The sequence below is a fragment of the Erpetoichthys calabaricus genome, chromosome 9 (assembly GCF_900747795.2).
Source record: "Erpetoichthys calabaricus chromosome 9, fErpCal1.3, whole genome shotgun sequence".
In the NCBI taxonomy this organism is placed as follows: domain Eukaryota; kingdom Metazoa; phylum Chordata; class Cladistia; order Polypteriformes; family Polypteridae; genus Erpetoichthys; species Erpetoichthys calabaricus.
Window position 1 is genome coordinate 59,554,572 of NC_041402.2, and position 19,130 is coordinate 59,573,701.

The 19,130-nt window shown below is 34.7% G+C and overlaps 1 protein-coding gene across 1 annotated transcript; it reads left to right on the forward strand.

Annotated features, from left to right (window-relative positions):
- The first annotated feature begins 3,957 nt into the window (after positions 1 to 3,957).
- c9h16orf87 (chromosome 9 C16orf87 homolog) lies at positions 3,958 to 16,970 on the forward strand. Its single transcript, XM_028809653.2, has 4 exons — positions 3,958 to 4,252; positions 5,184 to 5,280; positions 8,792 to 8,974; positions 14,674 to 16,970. The coding sequence occupies exons 1-4, from the start codon at positions 4,187 to 4,189 to the stop codon at positions 14,790 to 14,792; spliced, it is 465 nt and encodes a 154-aa protein (XP_028665486.1). The 5' UTR covers positions 3,958 to 4,186; the 3' UTR covers positions 14,793 to 16,970.
- The last annotated feature ends 2,160 nt before the right edge of the window (positions 16,971 to 19,130 follow it).

Sequence of the window (19,130 nt, forward strand, 5' to 3'; positions counted from 1 at the left end):
GGCCTAGGGTGTCCTGGTGCCAAGTGCACATATGAACACCCCTATGCTTGAACATGGTGTTCGTTATGGACAATCCGTGATGAGCACAGAAGTCCAATAACAAAACACCACTCTGGTTCAGATCGGGGAGGCCATTCCTCCCAATCACGCCCTTCCAGGTCTCACTGTCATTGCCCACATGTGCATTGAAGACTCCCAGCAGTACGAGGGAGTCCCCAGAAGGTATGCCCTCTAGCACCCCCTCCAGGGACTCCAAAAAGGGTGGGTACTCCGAACTGCTGTTCGGTGCATATGCACCGTTAGGACCCTTCCCCCCACCTGAAGGCAGAGGGAGGCTACCCTCTCGTCCACTGGGGTAAACCCCAATGCACAGGCTCCAAGTCGGGGGGCAATAAGTATGCCCACACCCGCTCGGCGCCTCTCACCGGGGGCAACTCCAGAGTGGTACAGAGTCCAGCCCCTCTCAAGGAGATTGGTTCCAGAGTCCAAGCTATGCGTCAAGGTGAGCCCGACTATATCTAGCCGGAACCTCTCAACCTCGCACACAAGCTCAGGCTCCTTCCCCTTCAGAGAGGTGACATTCCACATCCCAAGAGCCAGCTTCTGTAGGCGAGGATTGGACCACCAAGGTCCCCACCTTCGGCCACCACCCAACTCACACTGCACCCGACCTCCTTGGCCCCTCCCATAGGTGGTGAGCCTATGTATAAAACAGCACACTTACAAATCCAGACTGATACCATGAACAGAGATACCAAACTGACTGACTGATTTTTTTTGTATCTGGTTTGAGCCCAATTCACATTTCTGTACAGGCATATCCTATGGATTTTATATACTGTACATAAACCACCTCAAGTTCTATTCCCTTAGTGAAACCCAGACTCTAGAAATTCGTTTTCATCCTGAAGTCTATCACCATCTTGTTGGTTTCACTAACATTAAGTGGCCGATCTTTCAACGCGGACAATTTAAAAAGTCCTCTGCTAAGCCTCCGTATTCCTTCTCTTGTCCGCATTTTCTACTCCCCACACTGGACAAAACAGTTAATAAAATCCCTGGATGGCGCTCGACATAGTTAACTTTTAAAGAGACTTCACTATAGAGACAAAGTGCTTTGAATTTTATAGACAAAGGATTCAAGAAAATCAAACAAAATGTCTGCTTTTTAACATTTCATTTCTCTGCTTTTATTTAAAATTTGGTACAGTAGGTGGTGTTAGAAATAAAAGCCTACAAGCCTTGGCTTCTGCTCTCCCTTTTACATAGTGTTGGTGTCAGGAATTGAAAGATGTTGTTTTCAAGAGGGATTTATTACTTATGGAGAAAAGAAAGAAAATTAAATGATTCTAAAATATGTGTTAAATAGACAAGCAAAACTCTCCATCTGCAGATGCTTTTTGGGCAATACACCGTAATATGATAGTCATTCGCTTCACTCAAATTTTCTTTGAAAAAGGAAAAAAGAACACTTTGAATTAATTTATATCAAGCCTTCACAAAAACTCAAAAGATAATTGCCAAGATATCCGGCATGTAAAGCACATTTTGCTCCCATGTTTTAATAATGATAATAATTCTTTACATTTAAATAGCGCTTTTCACAAAACTGCCCACATGTGAATGCTGCCTGTAATTGGAAATAAATATAGTCTGTTATTTTAAAAATGTATCAATGTTAAGTATTTCAAGGCATATTTTACTTTACCTTATTAAAAAGAGACAAGTAACAGGGATGGGTTTCTTTCTTTTGTGTTGCAAATGAGTGACTGTCAAGGCCTTCTGGCATGCAAAAGAGATTGTCACTTAAGCACTAAGCTTGCTGCCTTTTCACTGTTTGTTGCAACTGCCCGAAACTCTAGAGATTGTTCCCACATAAAATGAAAAAACACATTTGGTGAGTGTAATAATTAATATAATTGACAGGAAGAAGGAAATTGGTCAAATAATGGCTGATTTAAGGATCAGGGCCGAAATGCTGAAATGCACTTTTAATTGAACAAAACGAAAAGTGAAATACTAAATTCTTTGTTTGAATTTCTAAGCCACAGTGTACCATTACTACCACAGATTCATCAGAGAATAATGTATAAGTACAGTATTTGAAGCATGGCCTAGTTAATTGGTATTTAGCTGCTTAATTTTTAACTTAACCCAGAAATAACAAACGTATTAATAGTAATGAGTTTCTTAATTCATTGCTTCTACTGCAGACTGGGTAAATATAAGGTTGTTAACACTGATAGCTTATTTATTCTTTGAACTTAATAAATCTTATAAACATTTAATTCCCCAACATAATTTTAAATTCCCCCTTTCAGTCTGTTCTTATTTAAAACAAGATTATTTTTTTTGGTTTTGATTTATCAAACCCTTATAGTATCCACTAATGCTTAGTCAGGGCCACAAGTTAGAGGAACGTGTGAACTAGCTGCAATATACACAAGGAAGGAGCCAAACCAAGATGCAACTGCACTTCACTGTGATCCACATTCACATATTGACTCATACTGGCACAATTTATAATTAATAACTCATCTAAAGGAGCAGATGGTAGCTGCCCAGATACCTCATTTCTCTAAACTCCTAAGTTTAAATACCGGGCGTCATCAGACACAGACACATTCGATGTCTGTGTTTTTTTTTTATTCTTGGCACTATGGTTATGCTCCACTATCCTAAAGACATGTGGTTTAGGTTAATTGGTGAGTGAATCCTGCAATGGACTGGTACCATATCTATTATCAGTTGTCATTATGCACCCAGTGCTGCTAGGATTGGCACCTGTTTTCACCACACATGAACTGGAAAATTTATTAAAAATGAATAAACTGATGAACATTTAACTAAATAATATAAACATAACCTAAAATTTAAACTGTATCCAGTAAAGTACATTAAAACCTCATCCATAATTAAGATTTCATAGCATTCACTACGCACTGAATATTTAATATAAAAAGTAGACAATATTCAATGTTTAATTTTGAAGTAATCATGTGGGAAACATTCTGAGTTTATTTTTACAATGCAACCATGTTATTTTTGAGTGCAACACATATCAGCCTAATGACAAAACAGAATCCAGTAGACATAGTTTGGTTTTTCTGAAGTCATATTACAAAATTACAAGTAGATGCAGCAGAGGCAATGGCTGGGGTTAAAAATGAGGCGCCTGGTGCTGTGGGGCAGTTTTAGAAGCTTTCGATATAATATGACCCCTCAATTGCACATGCATTTACTCCCATTGAAAGCAAATGAAAGAGGGAAGGGGCATGGCAGCTACACAGGCAATGGGGCAGTTATGGTAACAAATCCAGAGTTACGCAAGTTAAAGTGAGCTGCGCTCAAGGGGTCAGTTTCCAAGGACAATGCATGGCACCCCATTCCATGATTCTATAATGCGGAGTCCTGCACGTGGAATGTATTACATTCAAGACGTGCAAAATTACAATAGGCTACGTATACTCTTCTTATTTAATGCTCATGTGAAAATAAAAACACAGTATTGCAAAATTGTGGGTGCCTATATAGGCAGCATCGGATGCAAGTTCGGAGGCGGTCCACTGCTAGGCCAAATAACACACAGTCACGTGTTCATGTAGAATCGCCATTTAGCCCTACAAGCACATCATTGGAATGTAAATCATTAACGTTTAATGAGCCACGAGAACCACAAACTATTGGACCTATACACACGTAAAATTGTGATTAATTTCTAAAAAAAATAATTATAATCTGATATTAAACTACCACTAAACGTTTTCAATTTCATTTTATTACTACCCAATAAAGACCAAATGTATAGAAAGCCATTTAAAAATATTGCGTAGCAGAACTGACGTATACATTAAATACTATACCGAGCGAAGGAAAAAGCTAAGCGCATGCGCTGTAATGCTTGCAATTCGTTTTGTGTGTGTGTGTGTGTATGTGTGTGTGTATGCGCGCGCGTTGTAAACTGAAGCGTTGTAGCCACGGGTGGTGCGCATGCTCAGTTAGTCTGTGCGTGTGTTGCGCAGAGGTAGGGAGAGGAGGGAGTGTGTGGAATTGTTTTCTCGGCTGAACGAGTGAGCGAGCTGCTCTTCTCGGCGTCTTCGGGTATAGCAGCGGGCGGAACAAATACTGCAATATTGTTCGCCCAGCTGAAATCTAAAAATCTACACCGCGCAGGGACAAGATAAGTATGTCCGCAAATAAAGCCAAGAAAGTAAAAATGGCTACCAAATCCTGCCCAGACTGCGATCAACAGGTGAGGAAGCACTATTTATCTTTAATACTGGAATTTGAAATGTATTGGTATTCTGCTGCCATTGACTGGTCTGTGTGTGTGTATGTATGTGTGTGTGAGAGTGATATTAAACCTTGTACTGTGCGGAAGTAAATTACCCAGTTGAAATTATCCTTGGATTTTAGTGAGTTCAGTTAGTCTGCCCAAATAAAAATCATTATAACACATTTATATATAAATATATATTTTTAAATTGTGATTCAACTGGACTTTATATCGATGTTATGAAAACTTTCAGTTACAGTACTGGCTCAACATTGCCATCAGATGACTTGTACGCATGTTGGTTAAGCGAAAAATAGATATTGAAATTGAACAATGCAGCCTTCTCAGTGCTTCTATTAGATTTGAATTATGCTTCCAGATGAGTGGTAGTACCGTTTCGAAAAACTGAGTGAACAATGAGATATATTTTAATCCTGGCAGATATCAAATTTCAGACTCGGCATGTACTTTTTTTTTCTTTTTTTTTTGTCTGATCCATTTTATGAGAAAAAGCACGGTGACGAAGCCGATGCATTTTGACAAATGTACAGATATTAAATCTGAGTATAATTTTGTGAACTTGTGTTTGACGTTGTTTTAAATGTAAATATAAATTAAATTTATTGGAATGCACCAACGTAAGAAATGTTTGTTTAAAATAATTTTTGGAATTGTCTGTATTAAAGCACTGAATAAGTAATCGGCTGTCATGGCATTTATTTATTTTAAATTAATAGTACAGTTGTATAACCCAAGAGTTATTTATGTGGATATTGTTTCTTTCAGTGTTTGCTTTTGTCGTTATAAGGCAGTGAGGTGTTGGCCGAGTGTGTGTGTTATTGTGGCGGGGTGTGTGCTATTTAGCTGTGTTTTTGTTATCTGATGTATTTTTTCTGTCTTTTACTAGATTCCAGTAGCATGCAAATCATGTCCCTGTGGCTATGTGTTTATTAGTAGAAAACTCCTGAATGCCAAACAATCTGAGAGATCAGTGCCAACAATAGGTAAGTATTAGTAGTGGTTCTTCAAAATAAAATATATGTAGTTGATGTTGTAATGGTTTATGGGGTAAAATAAATAAATAAAATAAAATCCTGCATCATTAAGCATCCTGTTTCAGTGGTAAATGGGGGAGGGAAAACAACTATTCAGTAATTTATTCAGAGGCTTGTTTGTTTCTCCATTTAGTTATATCACATCAGTGTAAATATTTTAAACACATAAAACATTAAACTAAATAGAACTCATTAATTCGTTTTTATTAACATATTATAATGATGGCACTTTTCATTTTAAAGTAACATATAACTTTTGTGTCTAGTGCAGTTTAATAAAAAAAATGCAGATGATTTAAGTAGAGCAAATATTTTGGTGATAGACTTATTCCTAGGATTTAATTTTTAAAATGCTAAGACTGACACGAAGTAAGTTATTAGACACATGCGATGTATGAATAGATTTAAATAACAGTTATGTAAAAAATACTGGTATCCTTTAGATAGATAGATAGATAGATAGATAGATATGAAAAAAAAAGTAAATTTTAGCAGATAATGATTTCAGAAACCCTGATCTTGCCTGTGAATTAAGTTGAAACACCCAAGAATATTGCAAAGTACTAAAGTTCAAATACTAAGGATTTTTTTTTTTTTTACCCACTTTTGGTTTGTGTGTGCGTGCATGCAGACCTGCAGCATTTTACAGTGTCTCAATAACTTGAAACATCTGGATTTCTTCATCCAGAATCCTGGTAGAATTTCATGGAATATTTATGAAATGTAAAGCTTTCTTATTCCCAGCAAGCTAAAATGAATATGTATGCTCTCATACTAAATTGTAAGCTTGTTTATTTGATAAAGTACCTAGTAAGTCACTAAATCTTAATGGTTAAGTAGTATACCATACACAGAACCAAAACTAAATGCTTCCAATAAAAAAAAGTATTTACAACTACAGTATTCACTAGTTGTAAACTATTTGAAACTAGATTATTTACAATTACAACAGTATTTTGTAATCCAAGGCATTAGTCTCTGTGAACAGTAATGATAAAACAACACACCAGTTTTTTTTTTTTCATTTTGCATTTATGAACAATTTACACATTATAAGCTTCCACAAGTTGCCTGTGTGAATAAGTAGAACCACTACCAAGGGAGGGGGAGGGCACATTAATGTCTCAAGGCTTAAACCTTGTTCACTCAGCTGCTTAATTTTAACCCTTTCCTAGGTGTATTCCTAAGCACACTAATAAATATGTTTTCCAGTGTGCCTGTGTAATTTTATTCAAACTTTTCAAATTACAGTAGTCTGCTTAATATATGAAGGTTAATATAAGTTAATTATAGAAGTTATTGATGCATTAATGTTAGTGTTTAACATTGTTTAGTAGAATGTAAGGAATCCAGACTTCACAAGTTAACCCTTTGTTTGATAATGTATGCAAGTAAAATGGGAGTGGAGCTAGAGTATTAATTAATTAATGGGATACTGTCGGCTTTTCTAAGAACTTTTCAGTAGAATAAGTGACTCACTTCTGTCTTTGAGTAATATCAATGACATTCCTTTAAAAATGTTTTTGTTGGCATAGAGACAATTTCTTTTTAGTGTTTCCTGCCTACTGCAAAAAAAATGGTTATTCATTTATTTATATTTTTTACACTTGGAAAGAAGCAGAAAGCTATAATATGGACAACTTTAAAATTATAGAAAAGATTCTATTAAAATAATTCTTTCAAGTAAATAAATGTTGGCTGTTTGGTGTTTCTGTGAAATTAATTAAAAACAGAGCGTGGCCTGATAGTTTGGTTGCATTTGGTTATCTATGTACTGATCCCCCCCCAACCCATATTGGTCAAATGTTTTCCATGTATTTATTTTTTTATATAAATTGCTTTCCTTGAAACAGTCTGGTAAATGAAGAGCAACGGCACCAACTACATAAGCCTTCATTTGTGTTCCAAAAGAAAATAGCCTCGTAGAGAAGAAATCTGCTTGATCCAATTCAGGGTTATGGGCCAAAGGCTATTGCACCAGCTTTGGGTACATAGTCATGGATAGGGAAGCAGACCGATTACAGGGCCCACTTGTGTACACATCCAGATAGGGACTATTAGGAAATTGCAAGTCAACCTATCCAGCATTTCTTTGGGGAGGAAGTAAGAAAACCAGAGTACCCAAATGAAAAACCACACAGACACGGGAAAGACGGCAAACTACACATGAACCATGTCCAGGTGTGAGATTCACAAGAAAAGTGCTGCATCCTACCCACATTGTCTCTCTGCCTCCCTAATAGAGAAGTTGTACTGTAAATTAATATTTCATCTGAAATGGTTGTCTTCTGAGTAAATTTGTATGCAACCTTCAGGCACTGGATGGGACTCGGCTTGTGAAAAACATTAACAGAAATATAATTGATACCCATAAAGCAGTGAAGAAAATCTCTATACAGTTATGTTAGAACTTAAAATATAGTTTAAGTATTTGTATTGCTACAAATTGCTGGCTGTATTTTGGCTTACCACAGTCTTAGAATAAATCTTGCAAGTTGAAATTATGTATCCCTGTTCATATCCCCCCCCCCCCCCCCCAATTAAAAATAATTCTAAACAACATTCATTTTGAGATACTCTAAAAATGATGTAACCATTCTACAGTAGTACTAATTTGCAAAAGCATCAAAAGTTGGTTGGACCTCCAGCCCTTTACCCTACCTTGTGGTGCTGGTGCTTTATCTATGAATATATAGGCTGGAGTTCAGATTATAAAACTGCAGAGTTTCAGATGATCTGATTTTTACATTTCCTCATTTGAAATAAACAAAGAAAAACAGTTCTGTTAAAGATTTTGCATTTGTGAGGTTTGTTTCCTTTTAGTAGCTGGTCAAAAGGTGTCTGTACCAGAACTAATATGAACAATTTGCCATATATTGTAATACACTTACAGCTATGACTAATCTTAGTTTGTTATAGTGAGGATAAAATGAAATTTGTACTCTCTTAGTACACTTTAACACTGTCTTGATATATTTTTAAAAGTTTCTGAAATTGCTTCTCTTCCCCAAAAATTGTTTTGTAGTCTTACTTCTAATAAGATTTTGTCAATATGATGCACCTCTTTAATAAGTTATTTTTTCTGATAAGTTTAGAAAATATGATTAATTATATTTCAGATTAAAGTTTTAGAACCACAGCTGTGTTTATGAATTAGTTTATTAAATTGACCATTTTACTAAGTGATTATGTATCCTTCTATAAAAACCAGGAAGAATTATCTTAACTTTAGGAATACATACATGTTAATGTGTTTACTGTATTTTGTCCTACCTTATTTATATAGTATTAAATATAAAACATGAGCATCACTTTAATCTGTAATACTTAATTTTATATAAATTGGCAAGTATAAAAAAGCTCCGGTTCATGGCTAATTATTCACTTTGAAAAGAAATTCTTTGGGAATATATACACAAACAGAAAACGTTACTGTTAAATCTAACCTGAAATTTTACAGAGAGCAAATCGGATGCTAAGAGGAGAAGAACTGAAAGAATTCGCAGAGAAAAAATTAATTCATCTTCTTCTAAAGACTTGGAAAACAGAAAACGTTCTAGGACAAACAGCCATTCTGAGCATATTCGTAGAGGCAGGGGACGGCCTAAGACAGTGCCGGGTAAAAGGCTTGAAGAAGAGAAAGGTAACAAACTTTGCTCTTTAGCTTGTAAAAATATGATTTGTAACTTTTCAATGTATTGTGGAACCGGGATGAATCAATTATTTTATTCTTAAGGGGAGATTTCAGGGTCAGGTTAATTTTAAAATGCATTTGATGAAATGGCAGTATCTCATAAATAAACCTCTAATACGTTAAGAAGATGTACCGGTACTTTATTCACAATTAAAACAATAGTAAATCTGATATTTATTTTTAATAGGACGGATATTAGCATTGATCTCCTCCTTTTTTTCATTCATTCATAATTTGTTAATTTATTTCGGCAACAACTGGGATGCATATACTTATATTTAAGTATTTTGTTGCAGAGTCCATCTGCCCAGTTTCTATTTTAATGTTATTTTATATTTTGTTTTCTTGACTAATTCATAATATTTATTTTTTATAACATAAGTACAATTTGTCAGATGTTATTTGTTGATATAGAAATCATAATGTATAAAAGCAATGTAAAGTACATATATAATATTTTATTACTACTGGTAAAATTTGTAGAACATCTCACTTTTTCCAGTTTTTCTTCAAATTTAATCATTTGACATACAATGAATGACCTAAAATGGTGAAAAGGTAAGCAGTAAACTGCCAGAGGTTTAAATTTAAAGTTTAGGTTAGCAAAAAAAAAAAAAAACAGATGGAACAGGCTGTCTTACTACACCCTCTGAAGTACTACTTTACTTGGACAATATTACATTGTAGAAAGTTGTAAATTCCATTGATCATGGCAAGAAAATGACAATTCACAAATTGAATCTGATAGATCAGCTTTACCCTTAGAAGTATAGGCCTTTGATATTTTTTTTTTTTAACACAATTTTTCTAAATGAAAGTGTCAGTAAGGTACAGTGTCCTACGTAATCCAAAGGTAATTGGAAACTGGAAGAACTCTGGCAAGCCCAAAGTCACAGCCCAATCTGAAGACAAGTTTCTGAGGGTCTCCAGCTTGCCTGCTAGGCGCCTTAGAACACAACAGTTTCAAGCACAGCTTAACAGTGGTCAAAGAAAGCAAGTCTGTTTCTACTGTGAAGAGGAGAGTGTTTGTGCTGCTGGTTTGACAGGGTGAGTGGAAGTATGAAAGCTATTCCTTAAAGGACAAAATAAGGCTTTGAAATACTGGCTCTGGACTCCTGCAGACTTGAAGAAAGTCCTACAGACTGATTAATCAAAATTTGAAATCTTAGGGTCATCACACAGGGTGTTTGTACACTGTCGAGTTGGTGAAAGGATGTTTTATCACTGTGTGACGCCAGCTGTCAAACATGGAGGAGGAAGTGTGATGGTCTGAGTTTTTTTTTTTTTTTTTTTACTTTCTTTTTTTCTTCAGGCAGAGTTGGTGACTTGCACAGAGTGAGTGTCATTTTGAATCAAAAGGGTTACCACAATTTGGCTGTTATATCAGCAAAAGGGGACTGCTTTGATGAATCAAACATTTAAATGAAATACTTAATGATTCCTTGACTTATTTTTTTTATTTGCCATTGTTCATTTGTTTTATGTCTTGATTTCATGAATCATTAAGAGATTAAACTGTGGCATTTCCATAAAAACTGAAAAAACTGAGGTGTTCTAAAACCTTTGATCGGGTGTGTGTGTACATGTGTAAATGTGTGTGTGTGTGTGTGTGTGTATATATATAATATATATGAATTGAGTGATGCATTAAAAATACATAATATCATCCAGGGAAATATTTGTGTTCATTGTTTGTCCTGTAAGTGTTGACTTTTAGTTAATGTGTTGTTTGCTATTAATTCAAGAGTAGGTACATATCATACATATATTATATCTATTCTATGTTAATCTCAATATAATGTATTTTATTAAACAGTAGTGGCCTCCTCAAGCTTTTTTCATATTGTTTGTTTTACATGTTTACTATTTAAAAAAAAAAAATCATCATACCCATAATAAATATGTATGTCATGAAAATACTAGTCAAGTGAATGTAAGTTTACTTGAATTGTGACATGCAAATAAAGATCAAATTGAAGTTGTTTGAATGTGTGCAATAATCATTTATGCTAAAACTTCAATTCAGTGAAGAACTCTTAAATGGACAAGACACATGTTTGCAAGTTGCTGTATTCTGAGCCAGGCTGGTAACTATTACTAAATACAGTTACATACTAATGTTACAATAATTATCTGTCAAGGTTACTAATTACATTTGAAGAAAGTCCCCTTTCAATGGGATTTGCAAATGATGTCTGAATATGTTATAATGACCTAATAGCTTCTCCAGCAGCTCTTGGAGTTTCAGATTTGACCAGTAGCCTGGTGTAGTGTAGACTTAATAAGGTTGACATTTAAATTAACAGGAAATTTATCACTACTAGAATTACTAGTCTGATTTGAAATATTACAACAAAACTTGTGAAAATAAGAACAAATGTTAAACATATTATATATACTCAAAAAGTGGTCATACCCCTCGTTTGTGGCAATTGGGTCAGGATTACTAGAAGCTGGTCTATAAACCCACATTTTTTTGGCCTTTTTACTTCAGTTATAAAAAAAAATGAACTTTTAAAACTCTTGTTTATTTCTGTGATATTTTAAATTGATTTTATACTGTATTTACAAGCTGCTGTCTACAAAAGTAAACCTGTCCATACTGTTTGTTCAAACTCTTCACTGTTTTATCAGTCTGGTGAAATTATTTTCCTTTACAGCAAACCCTTTTTAGCTCAGTTTCCCAATTACACAGCTGAGCATACTTAACTATGTTTGTTAAAATTATTCAATGTATGTATGAGTCATTCATTATACATAGACTACTGTTTGATTTCTGCACTGATGATTCATTCCAGCACAGTAATATGATTTTACTAAGTACCACTTATAGATTGTCCTCTCCTCTCTTTTGTAATTGCAAAAGCTAGATTCTTTTGGTAATACCAATGATTTAGCAGTGCTGTCATATTAATGGGGAACAGAAGGGGTGGGTGAAACTATTCTGCAGTCAAACACGTTTTCTTCCTTGTCATCAAGATAATGAAGATTGTCTCAGGATTATGCTTCACTCAACATATAGGCTAACGGTTATTTTTTGTTTTGTGATTTTTCTATAGAAGTTTAATGAAAATTTCTGTATTACACAAAATATAGTGAAGAATTATAATGACATGTTCTTAGTGTAATGTTTGCCATTCTTACAGTACTTACTGCATTTAATCCAGTATAGTTTTAGATCTACAATATTTAAACCAAAATGAAATTAGCATAAATGAAGATGTCAAATTGGCTTTTTTATTTACTAAGAACATTTTTCACAAAATCTTAAACTTCTCCACAGTTTATTTAGATATGCTATGTCTAGGTTTAAGAGTAATTGTGTAGATTGCTTTGCATATAATTGTTAAAAAGGTGCTGAGTTTTCTTATTTAAAGCATTTATATAAAAGTTTAGAAATATATATAGTGACAGTAGATGGCGCTATACCAGCGCTTAACCTGACACAGACAGGCGCAGGAGGCACACTGATAAACAAGTAAATGTTTTTATTTTCTTTCTTCACCTGTGGGTAATGTCTTCCCCATTCCCACAAGCCACAACACAGTCCAAAGCACAATACTGCACAATACTTCCCATTACGTTTACTCTTTTGTCTTTCTCCTCCTTAGTAAGCTTTGTCTCCCTCCTACCCACTCTGGCTCCCGGAGTGGTGGCTGCTGGCTGCAGTTGCTCATTGACCTACTTCTGGCAGCATTTCCGGGTGTAGCGTAAAACCCGCCCAAGAGGGCTCAGCAGCTGTTGCAGAACCCCCTGGTGGCACCCCGGATCCCAATAGGGCTGTAGATAACTCGCAACTCCCATGAAGCCCTGTTGGGGATCTGAGGCACCACTGCAACCCATGGGAGCTGCCATCTAACGTCCCTGGGGAGGTACTGTTCTGCCCATGCTTGCTTCCCCGTGAATAGGCGTTCCAGCTACACAAGGACCCCGGCTGTCTGTCACAATATATATTGAAATTTGAGAAAAATAAATACGCTGACCCATGAGTGAAGACATTACAGCCCAGCTAATTATCATTACCGTTAAGCAGTTTTATAATCGGAAATCCAAATTAGTCTAATAGGGAAACAATTTAAATAAAATGCATTGTCTTATGATTGTCTTAGTACATTTTGTACATTTCCTTATACATTTTTCACATTCTATTGCCTTAAAATACAATTTAGAATGTAATCAAGTAGTGAGTAATAAAAAAGAGACTTTCATCATGAAACAACATTTACACAAGTGTTCCAAATTATATAAGAATGAAACAGAAAAGGGGCAATATAGAAAAAATTGAAATATACCACTTTGTAGTGGTTGGATTCGAGGTCTTTCTCTAACTTGCCTGCCTTCTCTTTTGATTCTAGATGTTTTACCCACGATTGGGTGGTTTTCACACACACACACACTTACACATGCGTGCCAGTTTGACTAACTACACTGAATTGGTCTGTTATGTGGATATTTGTCCTTTACAATAGAATGGCACACTGTTCTGAGTTAGGTGGTTGTTACAGTGTTTCCATTGTTTTTAGCGGATAGAAAAATTGCTTACATTGAAATTAAAGTCTTCAGCTCATAAATTACCATGCCTTTATGACAAATTAAACATGAATTAAGTTAGGTGTTGCAAAAATATTTAAATTGTACATGTGTTTACTAATTCAACATGTGTCCATCTTGGTAGTTTTAGCGGTTTAAAATACTTTTAAATAAATAACTGAGTTGTTCTTTATTAACTGTAAACAAACATGGCCTGTATGAGATGATGCACAGTTTTAATTTTGTAAAGAAATTGGAGTTTATTATTAATGGCAATTTTGATTTAACTAAAAATGAAATTTTATTGTTCATTTGAAACATACTTGTATCACATCATATCAGTATTAAAGTTTTGCTGTGGCAGCAGCATTGTTTTTTGGGTAACTTTATGCTGTATACCAGAAAGGATAAGGAGGCTTGGCATTTGTGGCAGATGATAAAAATAAAATCTGCTTCAGTGTGCTGCAGACTTTAAAACTAATGATTTAAAATCCTTTCCCTACAGAAGAATGAGTAAAGCATTAAGCAAAAAACAATCATGCGGTTAAAAAATTATGTTCAGTTTCAAAGCCAAGACCTTACTAAGGCTTGAAAAATGAAGAAGTCCACCCCCCATGAAAAAAGCTTGTGCTACTCTTAAATAAGAAAAAGGCAAAAAATGCACCATGGCTCTGTTAAGTTTTTTTTTTAACTTCTACGTAAAATTACTCACTGCTGTTATAACTGCTGAAGGGGCCTTCCATTTTCTATTGACTTGTGGGTTGTGAAGATGTTTGCAATCAAAGCATTTTTAAAATATTTTCTGACTACATCCCAACCAGATATGCAGTCCTAATGAATTAGACACAGAGTCTAATTTCAAAATACACATTACACAATTACACCAGTATCTGAAAATAGATAATGCCCTGCCCATTAAGTGCAAAGCTGAAGTACAGCTAAGCTTTCTTTTGACTTCAGACTTTACACTTGTATCAGGTTTATAGGAAACATTAACTAAGGCAGTTTTAATTAGTCCCTAATTGTTTTTAAATGAATATAATATTTGATTCTAACATTTTTACATTCCTCACAGGAGCACATACTGTAGTTCTGATGATTTTTTTCTTTCTTTGCAGAACGACAAGAAAAGGAAGTTGACATATATGCAAATCTTTCAGATGAAAAAGCATTCGTCTTTTCAGTGGCTTTAGCAGAAATCAACAGGAAAATCCTCAATCAGAGGCTGATTTTATAATGTTTGTTACTAGTAACAATAAAAAGGACCTGCATCTGAGATATTCTTGAATAATTAAAGACTTCTGATATGGTGAAGATACCTGGAAAACTTCTCAGTGAATGAAGGACGGTTCTGGGCTTCAAATATGACCTGGCTGTTTCTGTTGTGTTAGCAATATGTAATTTATAGGCATGCGGTACATAAAGAGCTTGTATTTTTATAATTTGAGTATGTCATGAAAGCTTAATTACATGTATGTTACCTTAATTCAAAGATGTTGCTGGCAAACTGCTAAACTCAATTGTTTTATTAAATATAAGATAAACATATGCACCTAGTTTCCAGGAAAATTTCTCAGAAGTAGGTTTTTGACGTACATTTGAATGCTTAGACAGCTGTAACTACATTAGAGTGTTTTTGGTTTTGGTCACTCAGAATCTTGGATTAGGTGTGTTCCATCATTTTTACATCTTTTGAAGCCTTAGTTTAAATTAACATTTTAAAAATGCCTGTTAGTGGCTAGCAGGAAGAAAAACAAAATGCACTTTAACAATGGCCACATTTATGTCAGTTAATTTATAATGATCTGGCATGCACTCCTTACATTTTATCCTTAATTTTTTACACTTATTTTTAAATACAATTTTAAACCTCTAGACACAAATAAGTAAAAAAATATCCTATTTATTTAGTCACAATTTTCCTTGTAGAATAAAAAAGTTTGAAAATGTTGATTTTTAACATCCTAATTTATAGTAAAATGTGTTTCTTTAAACTTAATTGCACTGTATCCCTTGTATCCTTTTGGATGCCTGCTAGTAAACATTAATTTTCTTTGGGAATTTGGTTTTTTTTTTTTTTTTTAATTTAACTTTGCTTGAGTGAAGATTCCTGCCAGCCTCAAGCAATAGAAAATCCTTACTAACTACACTGTTGGAAAAAGTAAGGGGGTGTATATGTTGTTTTTGGCAACTTTTATTAAATACCCTGGCCTCTTACTGAAATTGTAGTGTTTAGAGCATTATAATATAAATATGTGGTATGTCTCCATATCTGATACGCTAGCTTAGAATGAGGCAAACAGTGTTGCATTTTGATTTAGGAGTAAATCAGAACTTCAAAAGCTTTTGAGACAGTTTGTGATATTCACATTTGTTAAAATCTGGAATTAATTTGTGTTCTTTATCATATCTAACCCATTTTCATTTTGGAAGCTGTTTAATTTGAATTCCAGAGAGATGAGTGCATTATAGTTGATCATGTACTCTCTGTGATTACTGTGACTATTTAAAAAAAATACAATTTCATGTTTTCCTTAAAGGGAAAAAAATATTTTCTGATGTGGCTTTCTTAGTTGCTGTTTGTTAGGCTATTAAGCAAATGATCCTACTACCTGTTATTTTCTGTTACTACTATTGATAAGGATTTGGACATCAGTCTGTACATTTATCAGCAACAAAACGTAATCTTAAAGGAACACACTATGCATTGTTTTTTTTAGTTAATGTACAGCAAATTAGATACAGCACTTTAAAGTATGCTAAATAAAATCAAAGTTCTGTCTTATAAGTTAGTGTAAAGGTTTCCTGAGATATTTGCAAATGTGTTTAGGATAATAATTTTTGTATTAGTGCCATAAAGAATTTAAAAATTAATGGCAGCATTATGGCACAACCAATTTTTTACATGCTAAGCTAGCACAATGGTTTAATTTTTTCCTAGTACAAGTAAAACGCATGACAAATGTTTCACTCTGCATGCATTTATTTTATGACACTTGAGTAAAAACGCCATAAGCACCAGGATTTTGTGCACTCTGTGACTGCCAACTTGATGTGTTAGTTTTTCAAAATTTCATAGCATAATGGTTTTGTTGCATTGCCTCCATTTTGCTTTGGTTACATTCCTATTGGCAGGATTACCCTTTGTGCAGAATAAGGTATCTCAGAGTGTAAACGGCTGAAAAGCAATGTTTCTGATTATGCCTAGCAGTTTATTGTGGGTAAGACAAAATGGCAGTGTCTTATATTTGATAGTCTACCTTGGTCTTTTTAAAAAAACATGGAAATAATGGATGAGTAATTAAATTGCATTTGCCTGAAAGTCAAAATGTTTGCTGTACAGACTGCAGCGTTCACTATTTATACATATCTATTTTGCTGTCTTTTATTATTCATTAAAATTCTACATTTTTAATTTGTTGTTTGTTTTTTTCCTCATTTTAATTAAACTGTAACTGTTTAGTTATACAGCTTTAAATTGTGCCTGTGTATTCAGTGTGCGTGTGTATGTGTATGTGTGTATATAAAGCCATACCTCTGACGTGGAAACAAGGCCAAGCGACTCAAGTATGCACGAAAACATAGGAACTGGGGTGCAGAAAAATGGCAGCAGGTGCTCTGGACTGATGAGTCAAGATTTGAAATATTTGGCTGTAGCAGAAGGCAGTTTGTTCGTCGAAGGGCTGGAAAGCAGTACAATGATGAGTGTCTGCAGGCAACAGTGAAGCATGGTGGAGGTTCCTTGAACGTTTGGGGCTGCATTTCTGCAAATGGAGTTGGAGATTTGGTCAGGATTAATGGTGTTCTCAATGCTGAGAAATACAGGCAGATACTTATCCATCATGCAATACCATCAGGGAGGCATCTGATTGGCCCCAAATTTATTCTGCAGCAGGACAACGACCCCAAACATACAGCCAAAGTCATTAAGAACTATCTTCAGCATAAAGAAGAACAAGAAGTCCTGGAAGTGACGGTATGGCCCCCAAAGAGCCCTGATCTCAACATCATCGAGTGTGTCTGGGATTACATGAAGAGACAGAAGGGTGTGAGGAAGCCTACATCCACAGAAGATCTGTGGTTAGTTCTCCCAAGATGTTTAGAACAACCTACCAGCCGAGTTCCTTCAAAAACTGTGTGCAAGTGTACCTTGAAGAATTAATGCTGTTTTGAAAGCAAAGGGTGGTCACACCAAATACTGATTTGATTTAGATTTCTCTTTTGTTCATTCACTGCATTTTGTTGATTGATGAAAATAAATGATTAACACTTCTATTTTTGAAAGCATTCTTTGTTTACAGCATTTTTTCACACCTGGAATAATTTTTCCCCAACTAGAATGCAATTCAAAAACTGTTTATTGACCCATATTAATTGGTATGATAATTGTAACTATTAATTTTATATTAAGCCTTAAATAACTATTATATATAACATATCAGTGATTCATTGGACTTAAAATTCAAGTTGACCCAGACATTTTATATTACATGCTGGTAATTTGTATAATTATTAATAATGATAATGATAAAAAGTTTATCTGAATGTGTTAACAGTCTCTGGCTGTTTGTAATAACTCTTCTGTAGCTTAGCCACACTATCAGTATTCTTTTATTTTGTTGGCACAAAGAAAGAAAAAAATTTTTTAAATGACCACAGAAATTTTGAATGAGTAAATTTAATACCAGGGAGAGCCTAATGTGATAGGAAATATTCTGTTATAACCAAGTGTGGGGTTTTCTGCACAGTCGGACACATGATGGTTGTTATGGGTGTGTCCTTGGAGTTGCGTCCCAAGTACTGTACTGCTACGTAATAGATATAAAAGATTTTCTGAGGTAATCTTTCCTTATCTGAGCTGTGGATTTAAAAAAAAAAAAAATCTATTGCATGTTAAAAATCTTTGAGCTTCATTTGTTTGTATATTGATCTTTTGTTTACATCCTTCACATTGTTTCTTGTTCTTTGTTTTGGGTTTGACAGGCAGTTTTCTTTGATCTTCCGGTTTTGACCAGTTCAGATTTCACACCCTTCTCCTGGTTACTCCAAATCTCATCTACCCTCCAGACATAACATAATGATTGTATGCTGTACAGAATGTCATTTTACACAAGTTAGACTCCTGAAATCCTGCATGTGCATCCCTACATTCAGTACAATATCACTAGTCATTTTTTGGGTGGAATTTTATAAAGTTAACCTCTAGAAAGTTGTGAAAGAATAGACCAGCTCAGTAAAGCAGGAAAAACACCCCCAATCTATCTGCTGAAAAAAGGTTTGATTACATCTTGCCTGAAGAAGGGGCCTGAGTTGCCTTGAAAGCTTGCATATTGTAATCTTTTTAGTTAGCCAATAAAAGGTGTCATTTTGCTTGGCTTTTCTCTACATTCATAATGGCTTACACGGTACAACACCCTAGTACTGCTGAAAAAAGGGAAAGTGAACTATCCAGCCATTTTCTTAACTGCTTATTCAGTTAGGCCTAAGGTTTGCAGAAATCAGATGCCTATCTCACCAGTGGGAAACAACTAGTGCCAATGAAATTTGCTTTATAAATATGCTTAATTGGTCTAAT

Coding starts and splice junctions, on each gene's coding strand:
- c9h16orf87 (XM_028809653.2), top strand. CDS start 4,187: ATGTCCGCAAATAAAGCCAAGAAAGTAAAAATGGCTACCAAATCCTGC. Junction 4,253..5,183: donor GCCCAGACTGCGATCAACAG/GTGAGGAAGCAC, acceptor GTCTTTTACTAG/ATTCCAGTAGCATGCAAATC. Junction 8,975..14,673: donor AAGGCTTGAAGAAGAGAAAG/GTAACAAACTTT, acceptor CTTTCTTTGCAG/AACGACAAGAAAAGGAAGTT.